Source organism: Gopherus evgoodei, unplaced genomic scaffold, assembly GCF_007399415.2.
Source record: "Gopherus evgoodei ecotype Sinaloan lineage unplaced genomic scaffold, rGopEvg1_v1.p scaffold_44_arrow_ctg1, whole genome shotgun sequence".
NCBI lineage: Eukaryota > Metazoa > Chordata > Testudines > Testudinidae > Gopherus > Gopherus evgoodei.
The window spans coordinates 1,043,625-1,067,369 of NW_022060065.1; the positions used below are offsets into that span (position 1 = coordinate 1,043,625).

The window sequence follows — 23,745 nt, forward strand, 5'->3', positions numbered from 1 at the left end:
CCATAGATGCCCAGCCAGCTAAAGCTGAATCCAAGCAAGACTGAGGTAATCCTGCTAGGAAGAGGAACAAAGTTTGAAATACTTGGCTCCTCTGTAAAATCCCCCACTCTCAACAGCATCTGCCCTTAGATTGTAAAGCTAGTCCCCAATCTTGAAGTTTTTTTTAGACACCTTAATGATACTGGATGATCAGAGCAGAGCCATTTTGTAGCAAAAAACGTCCACTTGCATCTGCAGCTGAGTAGTATTCTGCTCTGTTGGACCAGGAGCGGCGCCAGGGTTTTTGGCGCCCTAGGTGGAGGTCCTTCCGCGCTCCTGGTCTTTGAGGCACTTTGGCGGCGGGTCCCAGAGCGAGTGAAGGACCCGCCGCAGAATTGCCGCTGCCGACCCAGAGCGCGGAAGGACCCCCCGCCGCCAAATTGCCGCCGAGGTTGGCAAAATGCCGCCCTCCCAAATCCTGGCGCTCTAGGCGACCACCTAGGTCGCCTAAATGGAAGCGCCGGCCCTGTGTTGGACAGAGACCTGGTCACAGTGATTCAAGCATTTGAGACTTCCAGGTTTGATTATGACAACCCATTATATCTAGGAATGAAGCTGCAGACCCCGAAAAAGCTCTAATTGGTAAAAGCACTAACTGATACAAAACAGAGCACTCCACCAAGTGTATCAACACAGGTCACTGTGGACACATCAACCCAGAGCTCTGCTCTCTATACAGGCTCTGCATGGAACAGAGTCCAGTTCAATGGTTCTGTCTTGCTATTCAAAGCCTTCCATGAAACTGACCCCAGCTCCTTCTGTAACTATGGCAGCTTTATTCCACAAGAAGGGTGAGGCTCATGAAAGTAGGAGGACTGTTCATAGAAGCTGGGCTCACACTATGGACCTTTCTACCAGAAAAGAAAAATGACCATGGGCCTCACCACTTCCAGAATAAAATGCAAAATTCATTTCGTTGGCTTAGCTTTCCCTCAATAAATTCTCATTCCCATTCACACACAAATGTAAAAAAGCAAACAAAAAGCTATTCAAGCTTAAGTCTACAGAGTGAAAAGAAAAAAAAGAGCCTAATTTGTATTTTTAAATAGCTGGGAAACACTCAGATACTACAGTGATGATGCCACAGAAATGCCTAGGTACTTTGCCTGAGTAAGGAATCCAGGATTTAGCACAAAGTAATCCAATTTTGCTGCATTCCACTAAGTAGGTGCTGATAGAAAATACACCGATAAAGCATTAATCTCTTACACTGATGGGAAAATGGATATTGGTATTGGTTACGCTGGTGATGCAAGGTGGTGTGAATTCTAGTAAATTTCAGTGACACAGTTGTAGAAATTAAACACTTAATCATCTCTATTGTGAAGTCACATGCAAAGCCATTTGTGAATAGCACGCGCACGTACACATATACTCTGTGCTTACCCTCCATGGCTATTGTTGAGCAGAATATGTGGGAAGGTTAAAGAAATTTACCAAAGGAAGGGAGAAAAAGAAAAACAATATTAATAAAATGCAGCAGGAAAAACCCCAACAAAACATGTGCAGCAACAAGAGATCAGTTAAAAAAAGCCTGCAACAAAAATGCATTCATAACAATTTTGGCTGGCTCATGTTAGCTGTTGGTCCATTTGTTACGGAAGCACAATGTCTGAGCAATCTTCTTAGCACCCCAGCACAGGAAGTGAAGTTATCTGCCATGCACCCATGCTTACATTTTACAAAATAAATGGAGAAGAGGACATGCAAAGCTCGACAGGAACAAACCAATCTGGCAAATAGAAAAGTGGTAAATGGGGTTAGATGTTTTTTTCATAGTAGGAAACAGTGTACTAGGTGAAATGCTGGTATTTTTTAACATGACTAATAATCCATTGCTTGATAGATCAGGCAGAAGTTGCATAATTCTTGCTTGAAGATTTGTTTTTGAAGTCCTCATAGTAGGAAATATTTAGTTGTCTAACTGTACTGCTCTTGTTCATGAAGATTCTTGTTTAAGACTGTGGTTATAAACTGAGAGACCATTTTGGACTGATTACACACAACGCATTTGATTCCTTTGGCTGGGTCTTGGAATGACAGAATAAGGGTATCTGTAGTTCTTGATACTTATTTTTTTTCTCTCTGCTGTTTCTATAGCCAACACCAACACTGCTCCACCACAAACTAAACAACCAGGGTTATCTTCACATGGTTGGCTGACTTCCCCCGAACAAGCAACTGTATACTGTACATTTTTTTGATGCATATCTCTCCACAGGCTCCAGGGACTAAGAGCCTTGAGTCTTGTCATTTTTACTTGTATTCTGGCATTATGGAAAAGGGAGTTAGGACTTTATAAGTTCAACCGGCACAGTTTGCAAGAGGCTCATTTCTTTATCATATTTTTATGCACTAATGAATGATCCCAGGAAAATAATCTTTTTAACTTGGAAGACTTTGACAAAGCCAGGTTGTATTCAAATACAAGCTTCCCGAAAGAAGGTAAGACAAACCAGTCTCAGGAAAAACAGACTTTCAATCCAGAAAATTAACACAAAACCAATTTTCCTCTGAAAAGAAGCCACTAGCTCTAACCACTGAGAGTCTGTGGATCTTTTATTAAATCTAATGTCTCCAATTACCTTTGTATTATACTATTTGTCTGGCCCTGGTGTCAAAGGCATATTTTTTCTGCAAATACTTTTAACGTTCATCAAGTGTTAATATTTATAAGGGAATTCTAGTCAGAAAAGCTGAATTTAGTAACACATCTGTTATTGCTTTTTACATTTTCTGAGGTTTGGCAACTTGAAAAGCACTGGCCTCATTTTGTAATATACAGTCTAGCTCTAAGTGGCCTGTTCTGTTCATTTATGCTGATTCTGAAGCATTCAGATAATCTCAGAACAAAAAACAGAGAGAAAGAGAGAAATGACCTTGTGGAAATAGTCCATTTTTGCTAAACACATGGCTTCAGTGCTGTGACAGTCAGCAGCGACCCCCTAACAGCTAGTAGCCTTATAATAGCTGGCAACCATTAGGAGAAATTGGACACCTCACGGACACAGTAGCCTGAACTTTTGAACTGTCTTTCCTTGTCAGTCTTGAGGCAGTTGAAGCTGGTCCTAAGCTGATTTTTGCTGAGCAGATTGCAGAAGTGCAGGGTTTGCTAACCACCAATCAAATGCTAACACGACCGAAGCCTGTGTGTGAGTATGTACAAAAGATTCTTGGTTTTTGTATTGAGTAGAGTTTTTTGTACCAAGGTACAGAACTCTCCTTTCTTCTGCAGAATAAAGCAACCTTTTCCTTATCCCTGCCTGGCTGTCACTGGCTCTCAGCTAGGCGGACCCGACATTTCGATAACAGTTTCTGGTGACCCAGATGGGACCCTCCTAGCTTGGACATTGGACTCCAGACGGCTGCGGCGAACTAGGAGAGGCGCCACCAGGGTGTTTAGCCCCTCTTCTCACTTCACCGTGGTCCCTGGGGTTCGTGCTCCGATAAGGTGAGCCCTAATAGGATAAGGAAACACTTCCTGGGTTCTGGTTATATTCTGGTTACCTGGTTACTGTATTTCTGTCTTATACCTTTGGGTGTTAGGTGTGTGGGCGGAACTGAGCTTCTTGTTCGTAATTCCTCAGGGTGGAAGCCATAGCGTGCGAGGAAGCCCTGAGGTCATATTAAGATCCTTCTGTTCCGTCCCCTGTAGCAGTCAGTGTAAGCAGAGATTACTGGCTTGGATTTTTTGGATTAGACCATTATTCCCTCCTTCCTTCTGTTTAGTTCTCTATTTGAGTGCCAGAAAAGGGGATGGGTGGGTCTCAGCGGAAACCCTCTAAGGATAGCCCTTTGGATTACATGTTAAATAAATGGCCTTTACCCGGTGTTCAGAAAGGAATGTCAAAGAGGTGTTTATTGCAGCTCTGTACCCAGGATTGGCCAGCCCTGGGTACCGACTGGCCCAAGTTCGGGTCTTATAACATTCCAATTCACTTAACTCCTCTGCGCCTGGTGCTGGAAAACCAGGCTCCGGGACAAATGGATTACTGGTTCTTGTGGGACGATGAAGCTCATCGTCACTTAAAGAAAATACAGATTCAAGCTCCTCTATACCCAAAACCTTCTGCCCCTAAAGAGGCCGATTTTTGGGAAGAAAATTCCCCCATATATTGTCCTCGACCTTGGCCACCAGTAGCGGCAGCACTACCAAGTGGGACGGGCTCGATACCTTCCTCTGCAGCCGTGGGTTCAGAGACAGCAGCCCTACCACAGAAACCCCCGCCCGGGAAAACTGAGGACACTACAGCTCAAGTAGATGAACCGGCTACTGGCGGAATGACGAGTAGTGGGTCAGAGTCTTCTAGCCTCTTGGGTAGTCCATCCCACACTAGACTGGGGTCAGTTTATGGGAAGAAACCCATGGACAATTTAATTCAAGCACCCCTCCGGGTCATCCCAGTTCCAACGACAGAAGGGAATGTCATGGACCATCATGTTCATGTTCTGTTTGCCAGAGCGGATCTTATGAATTGGCAAACCACTACGCCTTGCCTCAGGGACGACTCGGATGTCGTCCATAGGTGATTCCGTACCATTCTCCAGTCTCATAATCCTGACTGGAAAGATGTGGGCCAACTTTTGGATTGTTTGTTATGCACAGAGGAGAAGGACCGGGTCCTTCGGAGTGCCCGGGCTGCCACGGAAGCCGGCTGCCATTCCCGTGACCTTATAACCCTTGCTAATCCGGACCAATGGAACCCGAATGATCCGGCCCACCCGGCGAATTTAAAGACATTCCGGGACTGCATTTTAATAGGTATCAAACAGGCAGGCGAGAGAACTCTGGATTGGTCAAAAGTTCATAATACTGTGCAAGGGAAAGAGGAACACCCTTCCAATTTTTATGAAAGACTTTGTAAAGCATTTTGCACCTATACTAACCTAGACCCCAAGACCGCAGATGCACAGTACACGGTCCGGCTTATCTTTATTTCTCAGTCAGCCCCGCACATCAAAAAGCGGTTAAAGCAACTTGAGGGCGCTGAAGGGAACTCCCTGGAGGAACTGGTAAGCGTTGCCAGCCGTGTATATAACACAAGAGAGAAGGTACAAGAGACAAAGCAGGTGAAAATGCTAGCGGCTCTTGTAAATGCTGGGAATGAAAAACAAGGAGGGTGGAGGGGACCCCCTAAGAGGCAACCTAAAATGGACGCGGGGGGGGTTGCCCAGGACATGTCAAAGATATGTTGTAACTATTGTAAGCAGCTTGGTCATTGGAAGAGGGAGTGCCCATACCGACCCACTGGGCGACAGCCCCGCCGCCCAGACCCACTGCAACACCAGATGACTGTGGGGAGAACAGACGTTAACGACAGTGAAGAATGACGGCGACCAGGGGGTTCTTCTGTCACCTATTCAAATGATTTTACTACTTATGTTTGTTCCTCCAATGACCCCCAGGTCCGTCTAACTTTGGGAGGAACCGTTTATTCTTGTCTTCTGGACTCTGGGGCTGCCCTCTCCACTGTTACTGTCAAGCCGAAGAAGGGAAGCCTCATGAATAAAAGTATTCTGGTAATGGGTATAGGCAGAAAGCTGTTTGACTGTTCTGTGCTGCAGGAGGCTACTGTGGAAATCTCTGGTGTCTCCGCCTCCCATGCCTTTCTGCCAGCTCCGGATTCCCCAGTTAGCCTCTTGGGCAGAGACCTGCTGTGTAAATTGCATGCTCAGATCTTTTTTTCAGATGACAGGATCGTTCTCCGGTTATCTCAAAACCAGCGTCCCCAGCTGTGTGCTGTTCTGACCCACGCTTCAGAGGACTCAATCCTGCCTGCGGACCTGATCCTACCCAAGCGACTCAGACAAGAGGTAATAGCTTCTCTCTGGGGCACTTTAAAAACAGCCTTGGGCACTCTCCGGACAGAACCAGTGCATATAAACTTGAAGCCAGGTATTGTAATTCCTCGAATTCGTCAGTATCCCATCCCCGAAGAAGCTCTGCTAAGCCTCCGGAACCTTATCACCACACTAGACATAACGTGGTACCTAATCCTCACACTATCCTGACTGCCATTCCAGCATGTACTGCTTGCTATTTGGTAATAGACTTGTGTAATGCCTTTTTCAGTATTCCCCTAGATCAAGACAGCTGGAATATCTTTGCATTTACATAGACAGATCCGGAGACTGGGAGGGCAGAATAGCTGACCTGGACTCGGCTACCACAAGGATATGTTGAATCGCCAACCATTTTTTCCTCTACTCTGACATGCGATTTAGCTGATATTAAGCTACCTGGTGGGTCCACTTATCTCTTGTATGTGGATGACGTCCTGGTTTGTTCTCCTGATCAGGTAACATGTGAAACAGACACTATTTACTTGCTAAATTGCTTGGCAGATAAGGGACATAAAGCGTCCCCTTCTAAGCTTCAGTTTGCCAAGGACCAGGTAACCTACCTCGGTCATGTACTGACCCCGGGACATCGAGCTCTATCTAGTGCCCGTATCCAGTCAATCCTTAACCTCCCACGGCCAGAGACTAAATGTGAAATGCGGGGATTTTTAGGCCTTGCAGGATTTTGCCATTCTTGGATTCCAGGTTTTAGAGAAATGGCAAAGCCCCTTTATGAGCAAATAACCCATGATGCCGAGGAGTCCCTGCACTGGAATTCTGGGGCTATCAAAGCCTTTCAGGAGGTTAAAAGAGCCTTGGCCTCAGCCCAGCCCTTGGGCTCCCCGATTATCAGAAGCCCTTCGTTCTCTGTGTGCATGAGCGACTAGGGGTGGACTCGGGTGTCCTGACCCAGACTTTTGGGCCCAAGGAACGACCTGTGGCCTACTATTCCCAAAAATTGGATCCGGTGGCACAAGGCTTTCCTGGTTGCCTTCAGGCGGTGGTTGCTGCTGGAAAGAACACTGTTGCTTGAGCATTCTGGACCAGTAATATTACAACAGGAGAAATCAAATTTTCATGGTGCCATATTTTACTCCAGAGGTGAAAGGAAAGGATGCCAAGAATAAAACACTGCACTGCAGAAAGTTTGTTTCACTGTTACAATATCACCAATCCAGAGTTCCCAGGCAGCATCACACATTGCCCCTGAAAAACTGCTCCCATTGAGAACAAGCTCCAGCCTTTTCCACCTCAGGAGGCACAAAGGACACTTGAGTTTCAACTTTCTGATAGTTTACAAGGCAAACAAATCCCCCAAAGCAGTGAACAGAGATGTTTAAAGGTGACCTGTATGTTAAGAAACAAATCCCATATACGTCAGCCCCCGGAAAAGGGGCACTCAGCACATGCAGCTTTCTTGCGCTTTAGGCCAAACTGCGGCATCCACTCCATTGGGATGCTCCAGAGGGCAGAGTTTTGCAGTGTCACAGCCACCATGGAATCCTGCTTGGGGGATGAAGGGATCGAGTGATTGTTTAGTACATGGAGCAGTTCAGTACACTTTCACATGTCCCTATTTCATCTCTATCAGAGTTGAAACAGTGAACGAGAAAATATTTGCAAAACCACACAATATACTTAAATGCACCATTTAGTGAGTCTTTCCCCACAACACCCTATCAGGGCTCCAGGGAAGCTATGACACTGCAGCAAGAAGGATGCTGGAACATCACAGCAGACAGGGGGACAAGAAAAGAAGTCCGGTGTCCCACACATCCTAACATGCAGAGGCATACACCAAAGTGCCTAGGATACCTAACCACTATGTAAATAATCATAACATTGTTGAAATAAATAGAATTGTGGTTATGCTATTTGCCTTCCACCAATTATGGTCTCCTGTACCCCACATATCAGTTACTTTTCAAGTTGGAAATAACGGAAAATGAAACTCCAACTAAACACAATGGCAGGTGAAGGGGGATGGATTGGGGGAGGAATTCTTGTTCCAAACAAGGTCCGACTGGAGGGAAATGCAAACCACAGTAGCAAACATCCAGTGTGAATATGTCCCATGACGACATATTCAGTTACAAGCTTCAGTTTTGTTTTCACTTTCAGCATCAGCTCCCACATTAGTAATTGTTGATGATTCTTTTTTGGTGCATAATGAGCAATTAGTTAAAACATATTTCATATGACACTGAGCAACGTACCTTCACTCCTTCATTGTAGCTGTCCACAGGGCTGTTGAGACTGGCAAGGCTGCCCAAATGGCTGGGGGCTCCAGGACGAGGTGGCTTCTTTGGCGGAGCTGCATGATCTAGTTAACAACATATTTTGCATACCTTACAAAAGGACTAATTTATTATATTGACTTTATAACATTTTGGGAAGGTACTCAGCACACTGAATAAGCTTGTTCTATTTCTGTTTATAAAAACGCCATCTGCCAAACTATGCTTCTTATCTTTATTTCAGCTAAAGGAAGTAAGAAACTAAAAGATCCCACAGTCTTTTTTCAAGCCTTGAAACAATGAAGATAATAGCATGAAATTTTTAATAAGGCCTCAAAAATCTCTGCCACAAATTTGAAAATTCTGGGGCCAAAAGTTCGGCATTTAAATAAAATCAGCCGGAGACCTCCCAAAAAAATCAGTAGGTGTTGTGAGTACTTAACCCTTCTGAAAATCATGCCAAATTTTATTTAGATGCCTAACCTCAGGTATCCTGTATTGGCCTAGATTATTATTTACTACTGTGGCAACTAATGCAATTTCTGAGATTAGAAGAAATGTATCAAGGATCATGAACTTGAGTGTTCATGCTGATTATATAGTAAATTTATGGCTTACCTGGTTTACCCACAGGCTGATATATGTGCTGGTTACCAGCCTGTAAAAGAAAATGTAAGTTTAGTATTCTAATTATTACAGTTATGGTGTTCAGGGATCCTCAACTGAAACATTTGTTGTTGTAACTTGGCCATTAGAGTTATCCAATTTCTTTAAGATTTCCAGCCACAGACATTGCAAAAGTATTTCCCCTGCTCTCTCCCTCCCCCACTCCCCATTACTGTAAGGTATCACGAGACACATATTGCTTCGAACTACAATTTCAGATCACATTACTTAGGATAAAAATGTCCATTCATCTTGTGTTGTGTTGCTCACAATCACATTGGCCTTTATCTGTATTATTAATAGTTTGTCCTTGCAAGGCTGATACTGGCATTAGTCAAATAAGATGGGACATTTAGTTCTCTATCCAAAGATAATTTTTAAATAAGTTGTGGCTGCTAAGATAAAAAATGGTAGTAGAACAATTAGACGACTGCATGCTTCGGGTCTTTTCTATTGCTATAGTTTAAATCAGATTAAACAGACTTTTAGAACTTCACAGTAAAAACAGAATAAATAAAAGATATTCTACTTATTCATTTGGAAATTCTTTATATTGTATTGAAATGAGTTGCTTTGCTAATTATATTTACACAGCTTACTGTCAAGTCAGAGGGAAATCTGTTTAGTTATATTGTTTAGTTACATCAGAACAAATGCTTTGTATGAGACTTGCAGTTGCCTTCTTGAAAAACAACATCATCTAAATACACTCATATGTTTTATGAAAGAGCTTCTGCAGATTGGGGTTTCTTTTGCAAATTACAAATGTTGACGTAGCTACAGTTCTCAGTTAAGCACAGCAATAAAACATTTATTTATTTATTAAGTGAAAACCATTCTGAAACAGGCTGCATATCTATCTGGTAAAAAGACTGGAAAGAGATTTAAAGTCTCAACTGCATCAAATCTAATGGAGCTGCATTTTCAACACTTTAAAAAGAACTAATTCTGGGAACTGAGGGTTCACCTAAACTGGTGCAAAGACACACGAGTTCTTGCATGAACTCACCATTAGCTATGTATGAATTGAGTATAAATCACTGCAGAGAGTGCTAATTAATTCACTTGCCCAAACTAGCTGTTACTAGTGTAACCTCAGCAATCAAACCTGATTTTGGGGTGTGTGTTAGAGAACATCTGTGCTTGCAAATCTCTTTCTCTGAGGTACTCACACAGACCACATTACTGTAGTAACTGAGCACCTCAGAATCTCTGAAGTATTTGTACTTCCATCGCCCCAGTGAGGTATGGACCTATTACCCCCATTTTAGAGACGTCAAGTATCAGAGGGGTAGTCGTGTTAGTCTGGATCTGTAAAACCAGCAAAGAATCCTGTGGCACTTTATAGACTAACAGACATTTTGGAGCATGAGCTTTCGCGAGTGAATACTCACTTCGTCAGATGCATGTAGCGGAAATTTCCAGGGGCAGGTATATATATAGTTGGCAAGCCATTCCCAGTCTTTGTTTAATCCTGAGCTGATGGTGTCAAATTTGCAGATGAACTGAAGCTCAGCAGTTTCTCTTTGAAGTCTGGTCCTGAAGCTTTTTCGCTGCAGGATGGCCACCTTAAGGTCTGCTATAGTGTGGCCAGGGAGGTTGAAGTGTTCTCTTACAGGTTTTTGTATATTGCCATTCCTAATGTCTGATTTGTGTCCATTTATCCTTTTCCGTAGAGACTGTCCAGTTTGGCCAATGTACATAGCAGAGGGGCATTGCTGGCATATGATGGCGTATATTACATTGGTGGACGTGCAGGTGAATGAACCGGTGATGGTGTGGCTGATCTGGTTAGGTCTTGTGATGGTGTCGCTGGTGTAGATATGTGGGCAGAGTTGGCATCGAGGTTCGTTGCATGGATTGGTTCCTGAGCTAGAGTTACTATGGTGCGGTGAAGGATAAACTACAAAACCAGTTTCTCCTCCTTTGGTTTTCACACCTCAACTGCTGGAACAGGGCCTCATCCTCCTCGATTGAACTAACCTCATTATCTCTAGCTTGCTTGCATATATATACCTGCCCCTGGAAATTTCCACTACATGCATCTGACGAAGTGGGTATTCACTCGCGAAAGCTCATGCTCCAAAACGTCTGTTAGTCTATAAGGTGCCACAGGATTTCAGAGATGGGAACTGAGGAATAGAGACATTAAGGGACTTGCCTAAGGTGGCACAAGAAGTGTGTGGCAAAGCAGGGAATTGAACCTGGCATTCCAGAGTCCCAGGCTAGTGTCCCAGCCAATGGATCATCCTTCCAATGGCAAAGCTAATGGGATAAGCAGCACTAGGAACAGCAATGCAGTATTTATCCAAAAGAAGTTTTTCAGGTCTGCCCTTATATCAGCTGCCTTATAAAAGCTCAACTTAACAAAACCAGAGGTTGCAACATTTGCAGAAATGAATTTTATGGTATTAAAATTGCAGGCAGAGATGGCAATGACAGCTATATTTAAAGTTGTCTAACACTTTCCATTATAAGACCCTGTTTCCAGCTGCTTAAAACTTGGCCAGATGTTAACCATGTGGTCTGAAAATTTCCATGCTGGATCTCTGCCTCATATTTGCAGAAGCACTGAACACTTATAACTGCAAATGAAGCTCACTGGAGCTGCGTTTCATGTATTCTGAAAAATCAAGCTCTAGCCGTCTCAAGCTGAGCACCAAAAATTAGTGGACACTTTTAGCTTTAATCATTTTGTGCTTCAGCTCCCCCTGCTGTAAAATGGGGATGATCTCCCCACCTCATCTCAACTGGGAATGTAGGGCTGAGCAGTGTGAGTTTAACATATACTGCATTTCTCATTTAGGACACAAGCAGACATCCTGGGATCAAGCAGCCATGGGAAGCAAGATTTATTAAAGAGGGTGGGGGAAACTGAACTTTGCTGTCCATACATGGTGGGTGAGTGCTCTAACCACTAGATCAAAAGTTACAAGGAACCATCTCTCCCGCTGCCTCCCATTGGGGCTTAGGTGTGTGCTAGGTGATCTGGTGCCTAAACTGAGGCTGCTGTGCACATGGCAAGTGCAGATCTTTAGACACCAAGGGCACTTTACCAGCAGAAATTTAGGTCCCTACAGAGATAGGCAGCAGCTGGGCAGGGGTTTAGAGGAGCTAAATTTTGGATTTAGGTACCTGAAGTGGCAGTTAGGTGTCTTAATCCCTTTGTGGATCTGTCTCAAAGTCCCTCTCTCCTATAATATTTAAGTGATGAATGAGTACAGTAGAATCTCAGAGTTACGAACCACACTTCATTTGGAACCGGAAGTATGCAATCAGGCAGCAGCAGAGAAACACATACACACCAAAAAGCAAATATAGTACAGTAATTACATTACTGTGTTAAATGTAAAGTATAAATAAAGGGAAAGTTAAAATAAAGATTTGACAAGGTAAAGAAACTGTTTCTGAACTTGTTTCATTTAAATTAAAATGGTTAAAAGCAGCATATTTCTTCTCAATAGTAAAGTTTCAAACCTCTATTAAGTCAGTGTTCAGTTGTAAACTTTTGAAAGAACACCCACAATATTTTGTTCAGTTACCAACAACCTTCATTTCCGAGGTGTTCGTAACTCTGAGGTTCTATTGTACGTAACAATTTGGATTTTATAACAGCAGCTCAAACTAACGAGAAAGGCGAATTAAAAAAATATGAAATTAGAGAAACACTGAAGAAGGCAATCACTAGAGAAAAGTTATAGTCAAGCAGTCCAATTAAATCATTAACACACACACACACACAGCACAATCCCCGACTTCCAATGACTGTGGTACAGAGATGACAAAGGAAGTGAAACTATTTGAGACCCTTTTTTTTTTTTTTTTTTAAACAGACATGACTTAAGTCAGTGAGTGAGAATATATCATAGCTGCAGCTGTTGTCTGGCAGTAAGTGAATGAATATTGGATCTTTCCCATTTGTTTCTGCTAGCTCATTTACCCCCAGAGAGATGGCTGTTGTTGCATTACTCAACACTTATGTTACTTATGAGAAAGCTCTTCAGTTACTTATCATCTGCATAGGTTATTTTAATCTTGCTTCCTGTTGACAGAAATCTAAGCAAAACTATCCCTATTTTTAAATAAAAGCCCTGGCCATACATCACATGTACACTGTAGAATAATCAGAGTGTATTTGCTAAAACATTCAGGCATCTGTTTCAACAGCAGCACCAAGAAAAAGAACCCCAAACTGCTGTGTGAACAAATTTGCTGTTGCTGCCATTCCCGCAGAAGCTGAGCCTCTGGAAACTTTCAGACCCACGTAATTATAATGGAAACATTTAGCAAACTTTAACTCGCCTCCCACAATCAGGGCAATGTACAGTGTGTTCTACAGGGACCTAGAGAAAGATCTGATAGATGAAAAGATACCACATATATATACTTACCGGGCCCTGGAGGCTCCCGTCCTCTCGGTCTATGCTGCCTCTGGAGAGCCGCACATCAGGTTTCTAAAGGAATGAAAAATGTGGTTTTGTATTTTGTTTATAAGAGCATTACAAATTCAAACAGCCTAGGATTAAATTAATCATAAAGGCAAGAAAGTACTATTGAAAAATTTATACTTTGACTAATAGAGATGTGATTTCATTGCATTCCTCACATCCCCGGTTCTTGTAACATGCTCCTGCAAGTACAGATACTGAAACTATCAGTAGCTTCTAAAGAACTGTTTTTCAGCTACCCATTTTCTGCTAGCACATAAAAATGCTTTATATAAATATTGATAGTACCATTTCCCCAACACAACATTGGAAAACCTGCATTTTAATTCTCCCAGAGGCAGCAAAGTCGTTTTTTATTGTATTTTCTTCCTAACAGCAAAAATTTCAACCACAGGATGAGAAATGCTGCGCATTAATTCCCGTTTCCTGCTTGAGAAAGGCTTATATGTACTTGGCTCCATCTCCAAGCCTGCAAATGGGGCCAATTACTGGAGCTCTTTAAACACTGTGGTTAAGATACAGAATGCTAATAAAGAAGATTGGTTTCAATACCCTTTTGCTGATAGAAGCAATAAACAAATTTACCTTTTATTAGAGTTAAAGACAGTACATGGAGGGCTCTTTTTAAATGGTACAAATGAAAAGCTTTTGGGAAAATACTTTTTTTTTTAAACTTAATTTATCACCTCCTTCCTCACACACCCAAGTATCCATTGTATTTATACTTCTGAGACAAAAAAACATTTGGGAAGACCAACAGATAGGCAGTCCTGAAACAATGGCTACTGTTGATCCCAAGACCACAAGGTCAGCTCAGTTAGGAAATTCCTCTGATGTCATGGATAGACCAACAGAGAATGAAAGAAGATCTGTCTTCTACCTCCCTCAGCTAGGAATGTGTATGGAGGAGTCCATTTTCCACTGCACATAATGCCTACTAACTCCGGTGCAAATTACATGGGAATACAGTGGGTTTTTTTCTTATTTAGATAAATGCCAACTATGAAACACTGGATTTCACTAAAGTTATGTCACTGTTTTGGAAGACAAAAATTCTGTGATTTTCATTTAAAATACCCAGTCTCTATTCTCTGCTTATGAATGGAAATATGGGAGTGCTGTGCCCCGGAATACTCATGGTTAGACATATCTTGCTAAATGTTCCTGAAAAAAATTGAAGCTGTGCTATACTGCAAAAAAAAGACCTAATATTGGTCTTTAGAAATAGCCACCATTTGTTGGCGCCAGTAAGAAGAGCCTGAGCTGTGGTACAGTCATACTGTCAGCATTCACTCAAGGCTTTCACAGACCATTTACTATTTGTATTAAGGTAGTGCTTAAAGGCCCCAGATGAGACCAAGACCCCTTTGTGCTAGGCACTGTACAACTACATAGAAAGAGACAGTCCCTGCCTCAGTGAGACCTTACATTTTAAATAGACAAGACTGACAAAAGGTGGGAGAAAGGTAGTATTCTTCTTATTTTACGGATGGAAAACTGAGGCAGAGAGAGATTGTGTGACTTACTCAAAGTCACCTTGGGAATATATGGCAAAGCTTGCAAATGAACCTAGATCTCTTGTATCTCAACCCATTGCCTTAACCACAAGAGCACACGTCCTTTCTGACGAAAGATTCTTTTTTGCTAGTTATCTAGGTGTCCAATATACATATAAACATATATCTTACATAAACCATGTAATGTTTTTCATTATATTTTAAACTGAACAACACAAAAATTATCTTGCTCTGTCTTAGTAAACTAATGTAACCAAAGAGCTTTACATTACAATTGGATTTGGAGCTAGCGTTCAGAAATTGTCTTAGTTTCATTTTTATTTACATTGCAAATGCTCTTGGGCAAAGCAAAAAAAATCTCAGTCACTAAAACACTGGATAGGGCAAACTTCAATGATTTTTAAGTTTCAATGAATGTACTTATTCTTCCAGGAAAGTGCCTAATAGCAGCATTCTCTCAGATAACGGTGATATATTCTGTGTTTTTGAAGCAAAGGCAGAAGCATCATTACATACACTTGATAGAATAAAATAAAACTTTCTGTGGCATTAAATAGATATGGAGAAAAGGAAAATTGATGGAATTACAGTACTTCTATTTTCTCAGCTTCAAAATACAGGCAGGGAAAAAATCACTATCTTTTGATTGTGACTCGTTTTTAGTATTCTGTAACTTTGCCCTTTAAATGCCAGGTTCACACAACAGTGCTGTCTGACTGACTACTATATAAAGAACAGAAATCATGTCACGCAGGTACTCCAGACAGTTAAAAAGAAACCGTAGAAAACTGCCTGAGGAAAAGAAAGTCTCCACATGTCCCAACATAAATCTAGACTTTTCACACATGCTCAACTGCCAATACTTGCTTCCCGTCTTATTTCTATAGGCTGGATTCAGTGCCCACTGAAATCAAAATGGGCTTTGGATCAGAGCCTCTAATGAGCAATTCACTTATATTGTAAACACATTTCAATTTTAATCGTCTTTAGGGATTCTCTTCCTTTTGGGCTTTGCCAAAATCCATATTTCTGCAGTTCCTTCTATATTTACTCCCTTCTCCACTTCTGAATATGTTGGTGCTTCTGTGGCCACTCCCATAACAGTAGTATCTTAGGTTTCAGAGCAGCAGCCATGTTAGTCTGTATCCACAAAAAGAACAGGAGTATTTGTGGCACCTTAGAGAGTAACAAATTTATTTGAGGATAAATTTTCGTGGGCTACAGCCCACTTCATCGGATGCATAGAATGGAACATATAGTAAGGAGATATATATACATATTGTGATGGACTCAGGCCAGAGGGATATAACAAGGTGGTGGATGGCAGGTATATCAGCCTCAGAATGAGCAGAGCCCTGTTCCCTGGTGTCATAAATAGATAGTTAAGGGTTAATGCCTCTTTTACCTGCAAAGGGTTAAGAAGCTCAGTGAACCTGGCTGACACCTGACCAGAGGACCAATAAGGAGACAAGATACTTTCAAATCTTGGTGGAGGGAAGTCTTTGTTTGTGCTCTTTGTTTTGGGTGTTGTTCGCTCTTCGGACTAAGAGGGACCAGACATCCATGCAGGCTCTCCAAATCTTTCTGAATCAGTCTCTCGTGTTTCAAAATTGTAAGTAATAGCCAGGCAAGGCGGATTAGTCTTATTTTTGTTTCTCAACCTGTAAATGTCCCTTTTTTGCTGAGAGGATTTTACCTCTGCTTGCTGTAACTTTGAACCTAAGGCTAGAGGGGGTTCCTCTGGGCTATATGAATTTGATTACCCTGTAAAGTATTTTCCATCCTGATTTTACAGAGATGATTTTTACCTTTCTTCTTTAATAAAAAGCTTTCTTTTTAAGAACCTGATTGATTTTTCCTTGTTATAAGATCCAAGGAGATTGGATCTGGACTCACCAGGGACTGGTAGGGGAAGGAAGGGGTGATGGTTAATTTCTCCTTGTTTTAAGATCCAAGGGGTTTGGATCCCTGGTCCCGCAAGGCCACTCAGGGAGGGGAGAGTTTTGGGGGGACAGGAAGTGCTCCAGACACTGAAATTTCTGGATGGTGGCAGAGTTATCAGATCTAAGCTAGTAATTAAGCTTAGAAGTGTCCATGCAGGTCCCCACATTTGTACCTTAAAGTTCAGAGTGGGGAAGGAACCTTGACACCTGAATAGGCTACTCCAGGCCAATCAAGACACCTGAGGCCAATTTAACCAGCTAAGGTTGTCAGGCTAATGCTGGCAACTGACCTCAATTAACTGAGAAAGGATCAGTTTAGGCTGATAGGCTAATGGAGACAGCTGGAACCAATTATATTGCTTTAAAAGCTCTCCTTGCCAGTTCTCTTGAGAGGAGCCCAGGGAAAAGGAGCTGGAGGAGAGGTAGCATTACTGAACCCTGAGGTAAGGGTGAAGCTTGGGAAAAGGGAAGCACGGGGAAGTAGCCCAGGGAAGCAAAGCAGCGTCAGTGGAGGAGGGAAGCCGCAAACAGCTGCTGCCATTAGGATCCCTGGGCTGGAACCCAGAGTAGAGGACGGGCCTGGGTTCCCCCCTTTCTTCCCCCCCCTCCCCTGCATGATCTACAGAGATCCCTCTGAAAGAGGAAACAGACTTTGGTCCAGGGAGGAGACCAGGCAGTCCCTAAGGAGCTCTAAGGAGCAACAAAGACTTTGGGTATTCCACCTTCCCACCTCCCATACTGGCCTGTGATGAAAATAGCTCAATAAGTGGCAACCTCTGCCACCATACTGGGAAAAAGAGATCATCCCGAGCTTCTGAGGCCACTATATCTGCCAGGAAGTGCGGGACCCACAAATACAGGTTTGGAACTTTGTCACAATATACAGAGATCATGAAAAGGTAGGAGTTGTCCTACCAACTCTAAGAGGCTAATTAATTAAGAGGAAAAAGCTTTTGTAGTGATAATCCAGATAGTCCATTTCAGACAGTTTGACAAGAAGGTGTGAGAATACTCAACATGGGGAAATAGATTCAATGTGTGTAATGGCTCAGCCATTCCCAGTCTCTAAGTCAAGCCCAAATTGATGGTGTCTAATTTGCATATTAATCCAAGTTCAGCAGTTTCTCGTTGGAGTCTGTTGGTCACCTAATCACATCAGCCACGCCATCAGGGGCTCGTTCACCTGCACCTCTACCAATGTGATATATGCCATCATGTGCCAGCAATGCCCCTCTGCCATGTACATTGGCCAAACCGGACAGTCTCTATGCAAAAGAATAAATGGACACAAATCTGACATCAGGAATCATAACATTAAAAAACCAGTAGGAGATCACTTCAATCTGTCTGGTCACTCAGTAACAGACTTAAAGGTGGCAATTTTGCAACAGAAAAGCTTCAAGAACAGACTCCAACGAGTCCATTTAATTTATATGTATCTTATTAAAAATATAACTGACTTGACGCTGTGCACACAGCCAGCCTATGTAAACACATGTACTTATAATTGTTACCATTATTTTCCAACCCCTGACTCTTTCTGGTTGTCTGTAACATTCCTTTATTTTATCTGGTCTTATATTAGCTCAAATTTTTTTTTTTTATGCAGGGTGTCTTTTACTGTGTGTTCCTACAATACCTACCACTATGGGATACCTGGGCCTTTAATATTTATCTATATAAAACCAAAAACATGGATAGCCCTTTGCAAAGGAGCATATTTCCCAGGGGCTAGCAAGTACTGGCCTGCAGCACATGTGAGTACTTCAGAAATGTAAGTACATACACAACAAAATAAACACTTTCAGCCTCAGTCTAAGAATACAGTGCTCAATGACTAATAACAGGCACAAATGGCTTTCTAAATCCCTTGAGATAATTCCCATTCTGGTTTATTCACATGTATAGCTGGGGGTTATCCAGCAAAGCGAGAGTTCTAAAGGCAAACACACTGCAGCTTTGATCTTTCTAAGTGATAGGATTTCACTGACCCATTTAGTCCCTGGGTTCTAGCACTGGAACAACGATATGCTGCCAGAATTTTAACGAGAAAAAAAAATCCCACCTCAGTTAGCAACAATGTATGTGACACTCCCAGAATAATACTCGCCACCCATCACACACAAAAATCTACCAGTTTCATACTCTATCCATCATTCTGCACCGCCAAAGCAAATCCCTCATCCTTTCCATTCCCTACCCCATGCCCAGTACCTTTTGACTAATTATGTTCCCCTTCCCTAGAACCTTATGGAGACTTCCCTACTTGACAGTGGCAGCTGACAGGCACTGTGTGGCTGGCTGGCTGGGGAGCTGATGCCCTCTGATGATTAGCTGGTCTGGAAAATATGTCCCCTTGGGTTCTTGAGTGGGCAGTGGAAGGATTTTTCCAGTGCTTATTGGGGCAGGGCGGGGGGGCATACAGAGTTGGGAGGTAAAGGGGAGCAAAGTTCCCAAGGAAATCAGTAGGTTGCTGAGCCCCATGAAATGAACCCATCCAGCCAAGCTGGTGTGTCTTGCAGAATCTAGTTAACACCATGATAAGAGATAGAAACATTTTATAAAAAATGAAATCGGAAAATGTTGGGAGAAATTAGTGGGATCCTAAACCACGAATTTCTCCAACATTTACCTGGGAAAGTTATCACTTGCCACTGGTGAGTGGATTTTCAAGCCCTGATTTCTCCTCATGACCCTTAATACTGACCATAGCAATAAAACCATCTTCAAATACATTTCATGTATTTCCATAATATGTAAAAGCAGCAAAGAATCCTGTGGCACTTCTATAGGTGCCACAGGATTCTTTGCTGCTTTTACAGATCCAGACTAACACGGCTACCCTCTGATACTTCCATAATATGAAATCTCTCTCTCTTGACCAGTGGTTATCAAACTTTTTTTACTGGTGACCCTGTTCACATAGCAAGCCTCTGTGTGTGACACCCCTTTTTAAACTAAAAACACTGCTTTACATATTTAACACCATTATAAATGCTGGAGGCAAAGTCAGGTTTGGGGTGGAGGCTGACAGCTCGTGACCCCCCCCTATGTAATAACCTCATGATCCCCTGAGGGGTCCCAACCCCCAGTTTGAGAATCCCTGATCTTGACCTTTCAGACTGTGGGGCTGAGCAAAGGTTTCTTTCAATGGCAGAAGTACTGAATGTACTAAGCAAAAACTTAAGTGTAAGCAAAATATTTTGTGCTTGCTATTTCTATAGATTTCTTTAGAGCAGGAAGAAATTATAAGCCTTCTGGTTGTAAATTCACCGTAAATCTTACAGTAAATCAAAAGCCTCCAAAAGAAAGGGGATTTCTTGTCTAGGTCTAATGAAGTGTAGTGTCACATATCTGAATTCTTTTGGAAATATCAACACGGAGTTTTCAGAATGGATGCATATGATTAAGAATTAGAATATAACCTATTGTACTTACATTACCGTTACTCATTAATAAAAACGTATCAGTATTTTCAGGACATGCCAAGCTATAATATCTTGGTAGGATTTTCTCATGCTAAAAATTAAAACTCTATTTTAGTAGCAAGTCACATCAATTACTCTTGAGTTACCGTTCTCAGAGAAAGTTGGACAAGTATTAAACCATATGCATGTGGGAACTTTTATACATACAAAAAACAAACAACAAGATAAGGAAACTATGCAAGTTATTTCATCCACAGCTATTGAGAGAAGGGAATATAAAGTTCTTAATGTAATGCTGCTCTCTCTCATGCCACAAGTGCTGAGTAACCGCTAAACAGAGTGCATATGTGCATAATGAACAATTAGGCACTGTCAACACAAAACCAGAGAAGGATCCAAAGTGGGAATAAAATACAAATGGGTGAACAGATCATTTAAATGCTGTAAGAAAACATTTTACAGAAGACCAACATTACACATGTAGCCAACCAGAGGTTCTGAATCTAGAAAATGTGTTGGCAATTATTTGGAATTTAACTGGGAAAACTATGATGTTTAACCTGAAACACACACATGTATGCACATACAGTATATTTCCTCATCCAGGGTTTTTGTATAGGGCACCCATCACCATGATATTTACGCCTTACTAAGGTAAATGATATCTACATGGTGGAGGTTTCTTTTGGACTTCATGGAGGCTTCTGTTTGTCTCCTTTCTTTAGTTGCAGAAGGCTCTCCTTTTGGGTTAAATTTTACAGTCATACACAAACACATAGTCAATAATTTAGAAATGTCAAAATTCAAATTTCAAAAATTGGAAATATATTTGATAGTCGGATCCAAAAAAGTCAGAATCACCAATAAAAGTCTTAAAAGAATGATTTAAAAAATATTATAACAAATGAATTAACAGATTTACTTGAAAATTCATTCTGTATTCAGAGAGTAAACGATGTAAATTTGGGTTATACAAACACACAAACTCTAATCCTGCAATTCCATCCATATGAACACCTCTGCCAACGTGGATTCCCTATGAATCAACAGGGCTCCATAAGGGCACAAGTACCAACCTTCAGAGAGCAGAACAGTGGTCTGCATTCTTTTTGTTGGTGCTATAGAGCTGAAATCGAGTGTAGCAGAGAGGGTGGTTTGGTGTGGTAAAGTATCGTGACAGTAGTGACGTAATGCTTGGAAGTCGGTATTGTGCTGATGTGAATGTTGCTTTAACTTTAGATTTCCTTGTTTTGTGCTTGTGCTGCTGAGAGAAAAATACACATGAACAAGCATAACTAAGATTTTGTGTGTAAATAAATGCATGCAAACCAACACATGTGAGGTAGGCTGCAGTTCAGAATGAGATCTTCATTTATTTCTTGGACTATTTTAGGCATTGTGTTAATTTTGGTTACTGAATTAAGTTATAGCTATATAAACCAGCAGTAATCTGATTTAAGTGGGTCCACAGAGGGGTTTTAAATTAATCAAAACACAAATTGTATTTACACTGGTGCAACTTTGATGTTTAGACATCATCATCATGTTCCTATTATGCCTCTGGTGTTTAGGGCAGTGACAAAGCTTCTCCACTCCTGTCTGTTTCTGACAAGTCTTTCAATGGTTCCTCAGCTGTGCCCCAGGTTTTTCAGCTCAGCTTCCACAGCTCTTCGCCATGTTGTTTTTGGGCGGCCTCATTTTCACTTGCCTTCAGGTGTCCATCTTATTGCTACTCTGGTGATGGAATCAGTTTCTATCCGAAGCACATGACCGATCCATCTCCAGTGCCTCCTGGCAATGATGGTGTTCAGATCCTCTTGGCTGCACTGTGTCAATAGATCTTAGTTTGAGATTGTTCTGGGCCAGAAGATATGCAGGATTTCCGAGGCAGGTTGTATGGAATTAAGACAGTTTGGACATGTCACACTTTCTCATTCCCCAGCATTCTGAACTATAAAGTAGTGTTGAAAGAACGCAGCTCTGATAAATCTTGAGTTTGGTTTTGGTGCTGTATTTTGATGATTTCCAGACTGTATTTAAGCTCCTGAAGCTGTTCCTGGCTTTACTGATTTTATTCCGGATGTCCTGGCTTGTTCCACTGTCCTGGCTGATGGTGCTGCCCAAGTATGTTTAGACAAGACCTTGATAAATAATGACTCTTCACTTTTATAACCACTTTAATCTGATGATCTCATGGGACTCTACAAACAAGAAAACTCACACGGGGGTTGTGAGGCTATGTCAATATCCTTTTATTAGAGATGGGGAAATTAAAGTTAAGTGATATGGTAAAAATAGCGTGACCAAATAGCAAGTGTGAAAAATTGGGACGAGGGGTGTTAGTGGTGGTAATACATTGCCTATATAAGACAAAGCCCCTAATATTGGGACATCTGGTCACCCTAGGTAAAAATCTCACAATTAGTGGGAGACTAGAATCCAGAACGCCTACCTGGCAGACTCATGCTCTGTCCAACAGAACATCTGAATGATGAAATAAGCAAATAATAGATTTCTGCTTGTTATGCATAACATGCTTAATACTATTATCCCATCCCTAGATTGTTAGCTGCCAGGCTTAGAGACTCTTTTTTTACTTGTCTGTACTACACTTAATACAATAGCAAGCTGTTCCTTGATTGGTGCTCCATGCACTTCTGTAATACAAAGAACTGTGGAGTAAATTTTGTCCGTCGTCTTTCAGTTCCTCAGCACTGTGAGACACTGATCTCCAAACATTTACATTTTAGTCACTTTTGTCAAAACAATCTGAAAGAAAATATCTTACTGCTAATTTAATTCCTCATAGTGCAATAAAGATGACAGCCCAGACAATGTGCAATATGATCTACCTACCAGCAGATGAGGACAGGGAAAAAAAAACCCTGATGTCAGCCCTGTAGTAAAAGAGGTGTCCTAGCCAAATACATGACCTCCTAATTCACTTCCTGTCTTCCAGCAGGTAGAGTTTTCTGTGTCTCTGAGCTTGAAGTTTTTAACAGTTCTTTATTCTATCTAACCTTGCTTCTATACTGAATGAAGTAGTTTTAGCTGATGGCTTCCCTTGAGAGATTTACTATTTTCTTTTTTATAAACAGGATTTCAGAATACTGAATTCAGTTAATACCAACCAGTTAATACTGACAGATACAAAGAGAATTTCTGTCTGTCAGTATTAACCAGCTTTGCATAGTAAATCAGTTTTATGAAAGCTACTTTCACAGATAATTTCTTCTCTGTCCATGCAGTAACTTACATTTTGGTGCCATTCCAATTTCTTTCCTTGTTTGCACTGTCCCTGTTAACAATAATCATAGCATAATATATTCAGTGTTAACTATCTTTGTGCTGTTGCGTTTGTAGCTACAGTTTCCTGTTGCAGAGAACAGAAAATTCTGTCTATGAGCAAATCTGTCTTCTTCCTGGTAAGCAGTGGTTGCACTAGTGCCATCACCAGTATGGTCTCTCTTCTTAATGCTCAATATATTATAATAGGCAATTGGTACATTTCTGTTTTCCTGAGAAACTTGATTCTCTGTGGTAGAAGCAATGCATGTTTTAGGAGCCTGGGGTATGCTGACTGCCTGTGTAAACAGACCTGATTCTGACCTCACACCCATGCAAAT

The 23,745-nt window shown here is 41.7% G+C and overlaps 1 protein-coding gene and 1 long non-coding RNA gene across 23 annotated transcripts in view; one reads left to right on the top strand and one right to left on the bottom strand.

The window, feature by feature from the left end:
• Window positions 1–23,745, bottom strand: part of PTK2 (protein tyrosine kinase 2) — a 430,903-nt gene that overhangs the window by 17,956 nt on the left and 389,202 nt on the right. For 14 of the 21 annotated variants that reach the window (XM_030546388.1, XM_030546385.1, XM_030546393.1 and 11 more), the window contains 4 exons: window positions 13,175–13,237; window positions 8,736–8,775; window positions 8,097–8,203; window positions 1,426–1,434 (listed from right to left, as the gene is read on the bottom strand). In XM_030546388.1, the coding sequence (XP_030402248.1) occupies window positions 1,426–1,434; window positions 8,097–8,203; window positions 8,736–8,775; window positions 13,175–13,237 (219 nt within the window). The remainder of the gene's footprint in view (window positions 1–1,425; window positions 1,435–8,096; window positions 8,204–8,735; window positions 8,776–13,174; window positions 13,238–23,745) is intronic. The other 7 variants (XM_030546389.1, XM_030546386.1, XM_030546404.1 and 4 more) reach the window with 1 other exon arrangement.
• Window positions 1–23,745, top strand: part of LOC115642705 — a 62,579-nt gene that overhangs the window by 12,455 nt on the left and 26,379 nt on the right. Inside the window, exons 1-2 of one of the 2 annotated variants that reach the window (XR_003998233.1) lie at window positions 3,262–3,490; window positions 18,301–18,448. The exons of the other annotated variant lie outside the window; for it this stretch is intronic. This is a non-coding gene — a long non-coding RNA (uncharacterized LOC115642705). Of the gene's footprint in view, window positions 1–3,261; window positions 3,491–18,300; window positions 18,449–23,745 lie in introns of those variants that run through there. 2 annotated transcript variants of the gene reach the window in all.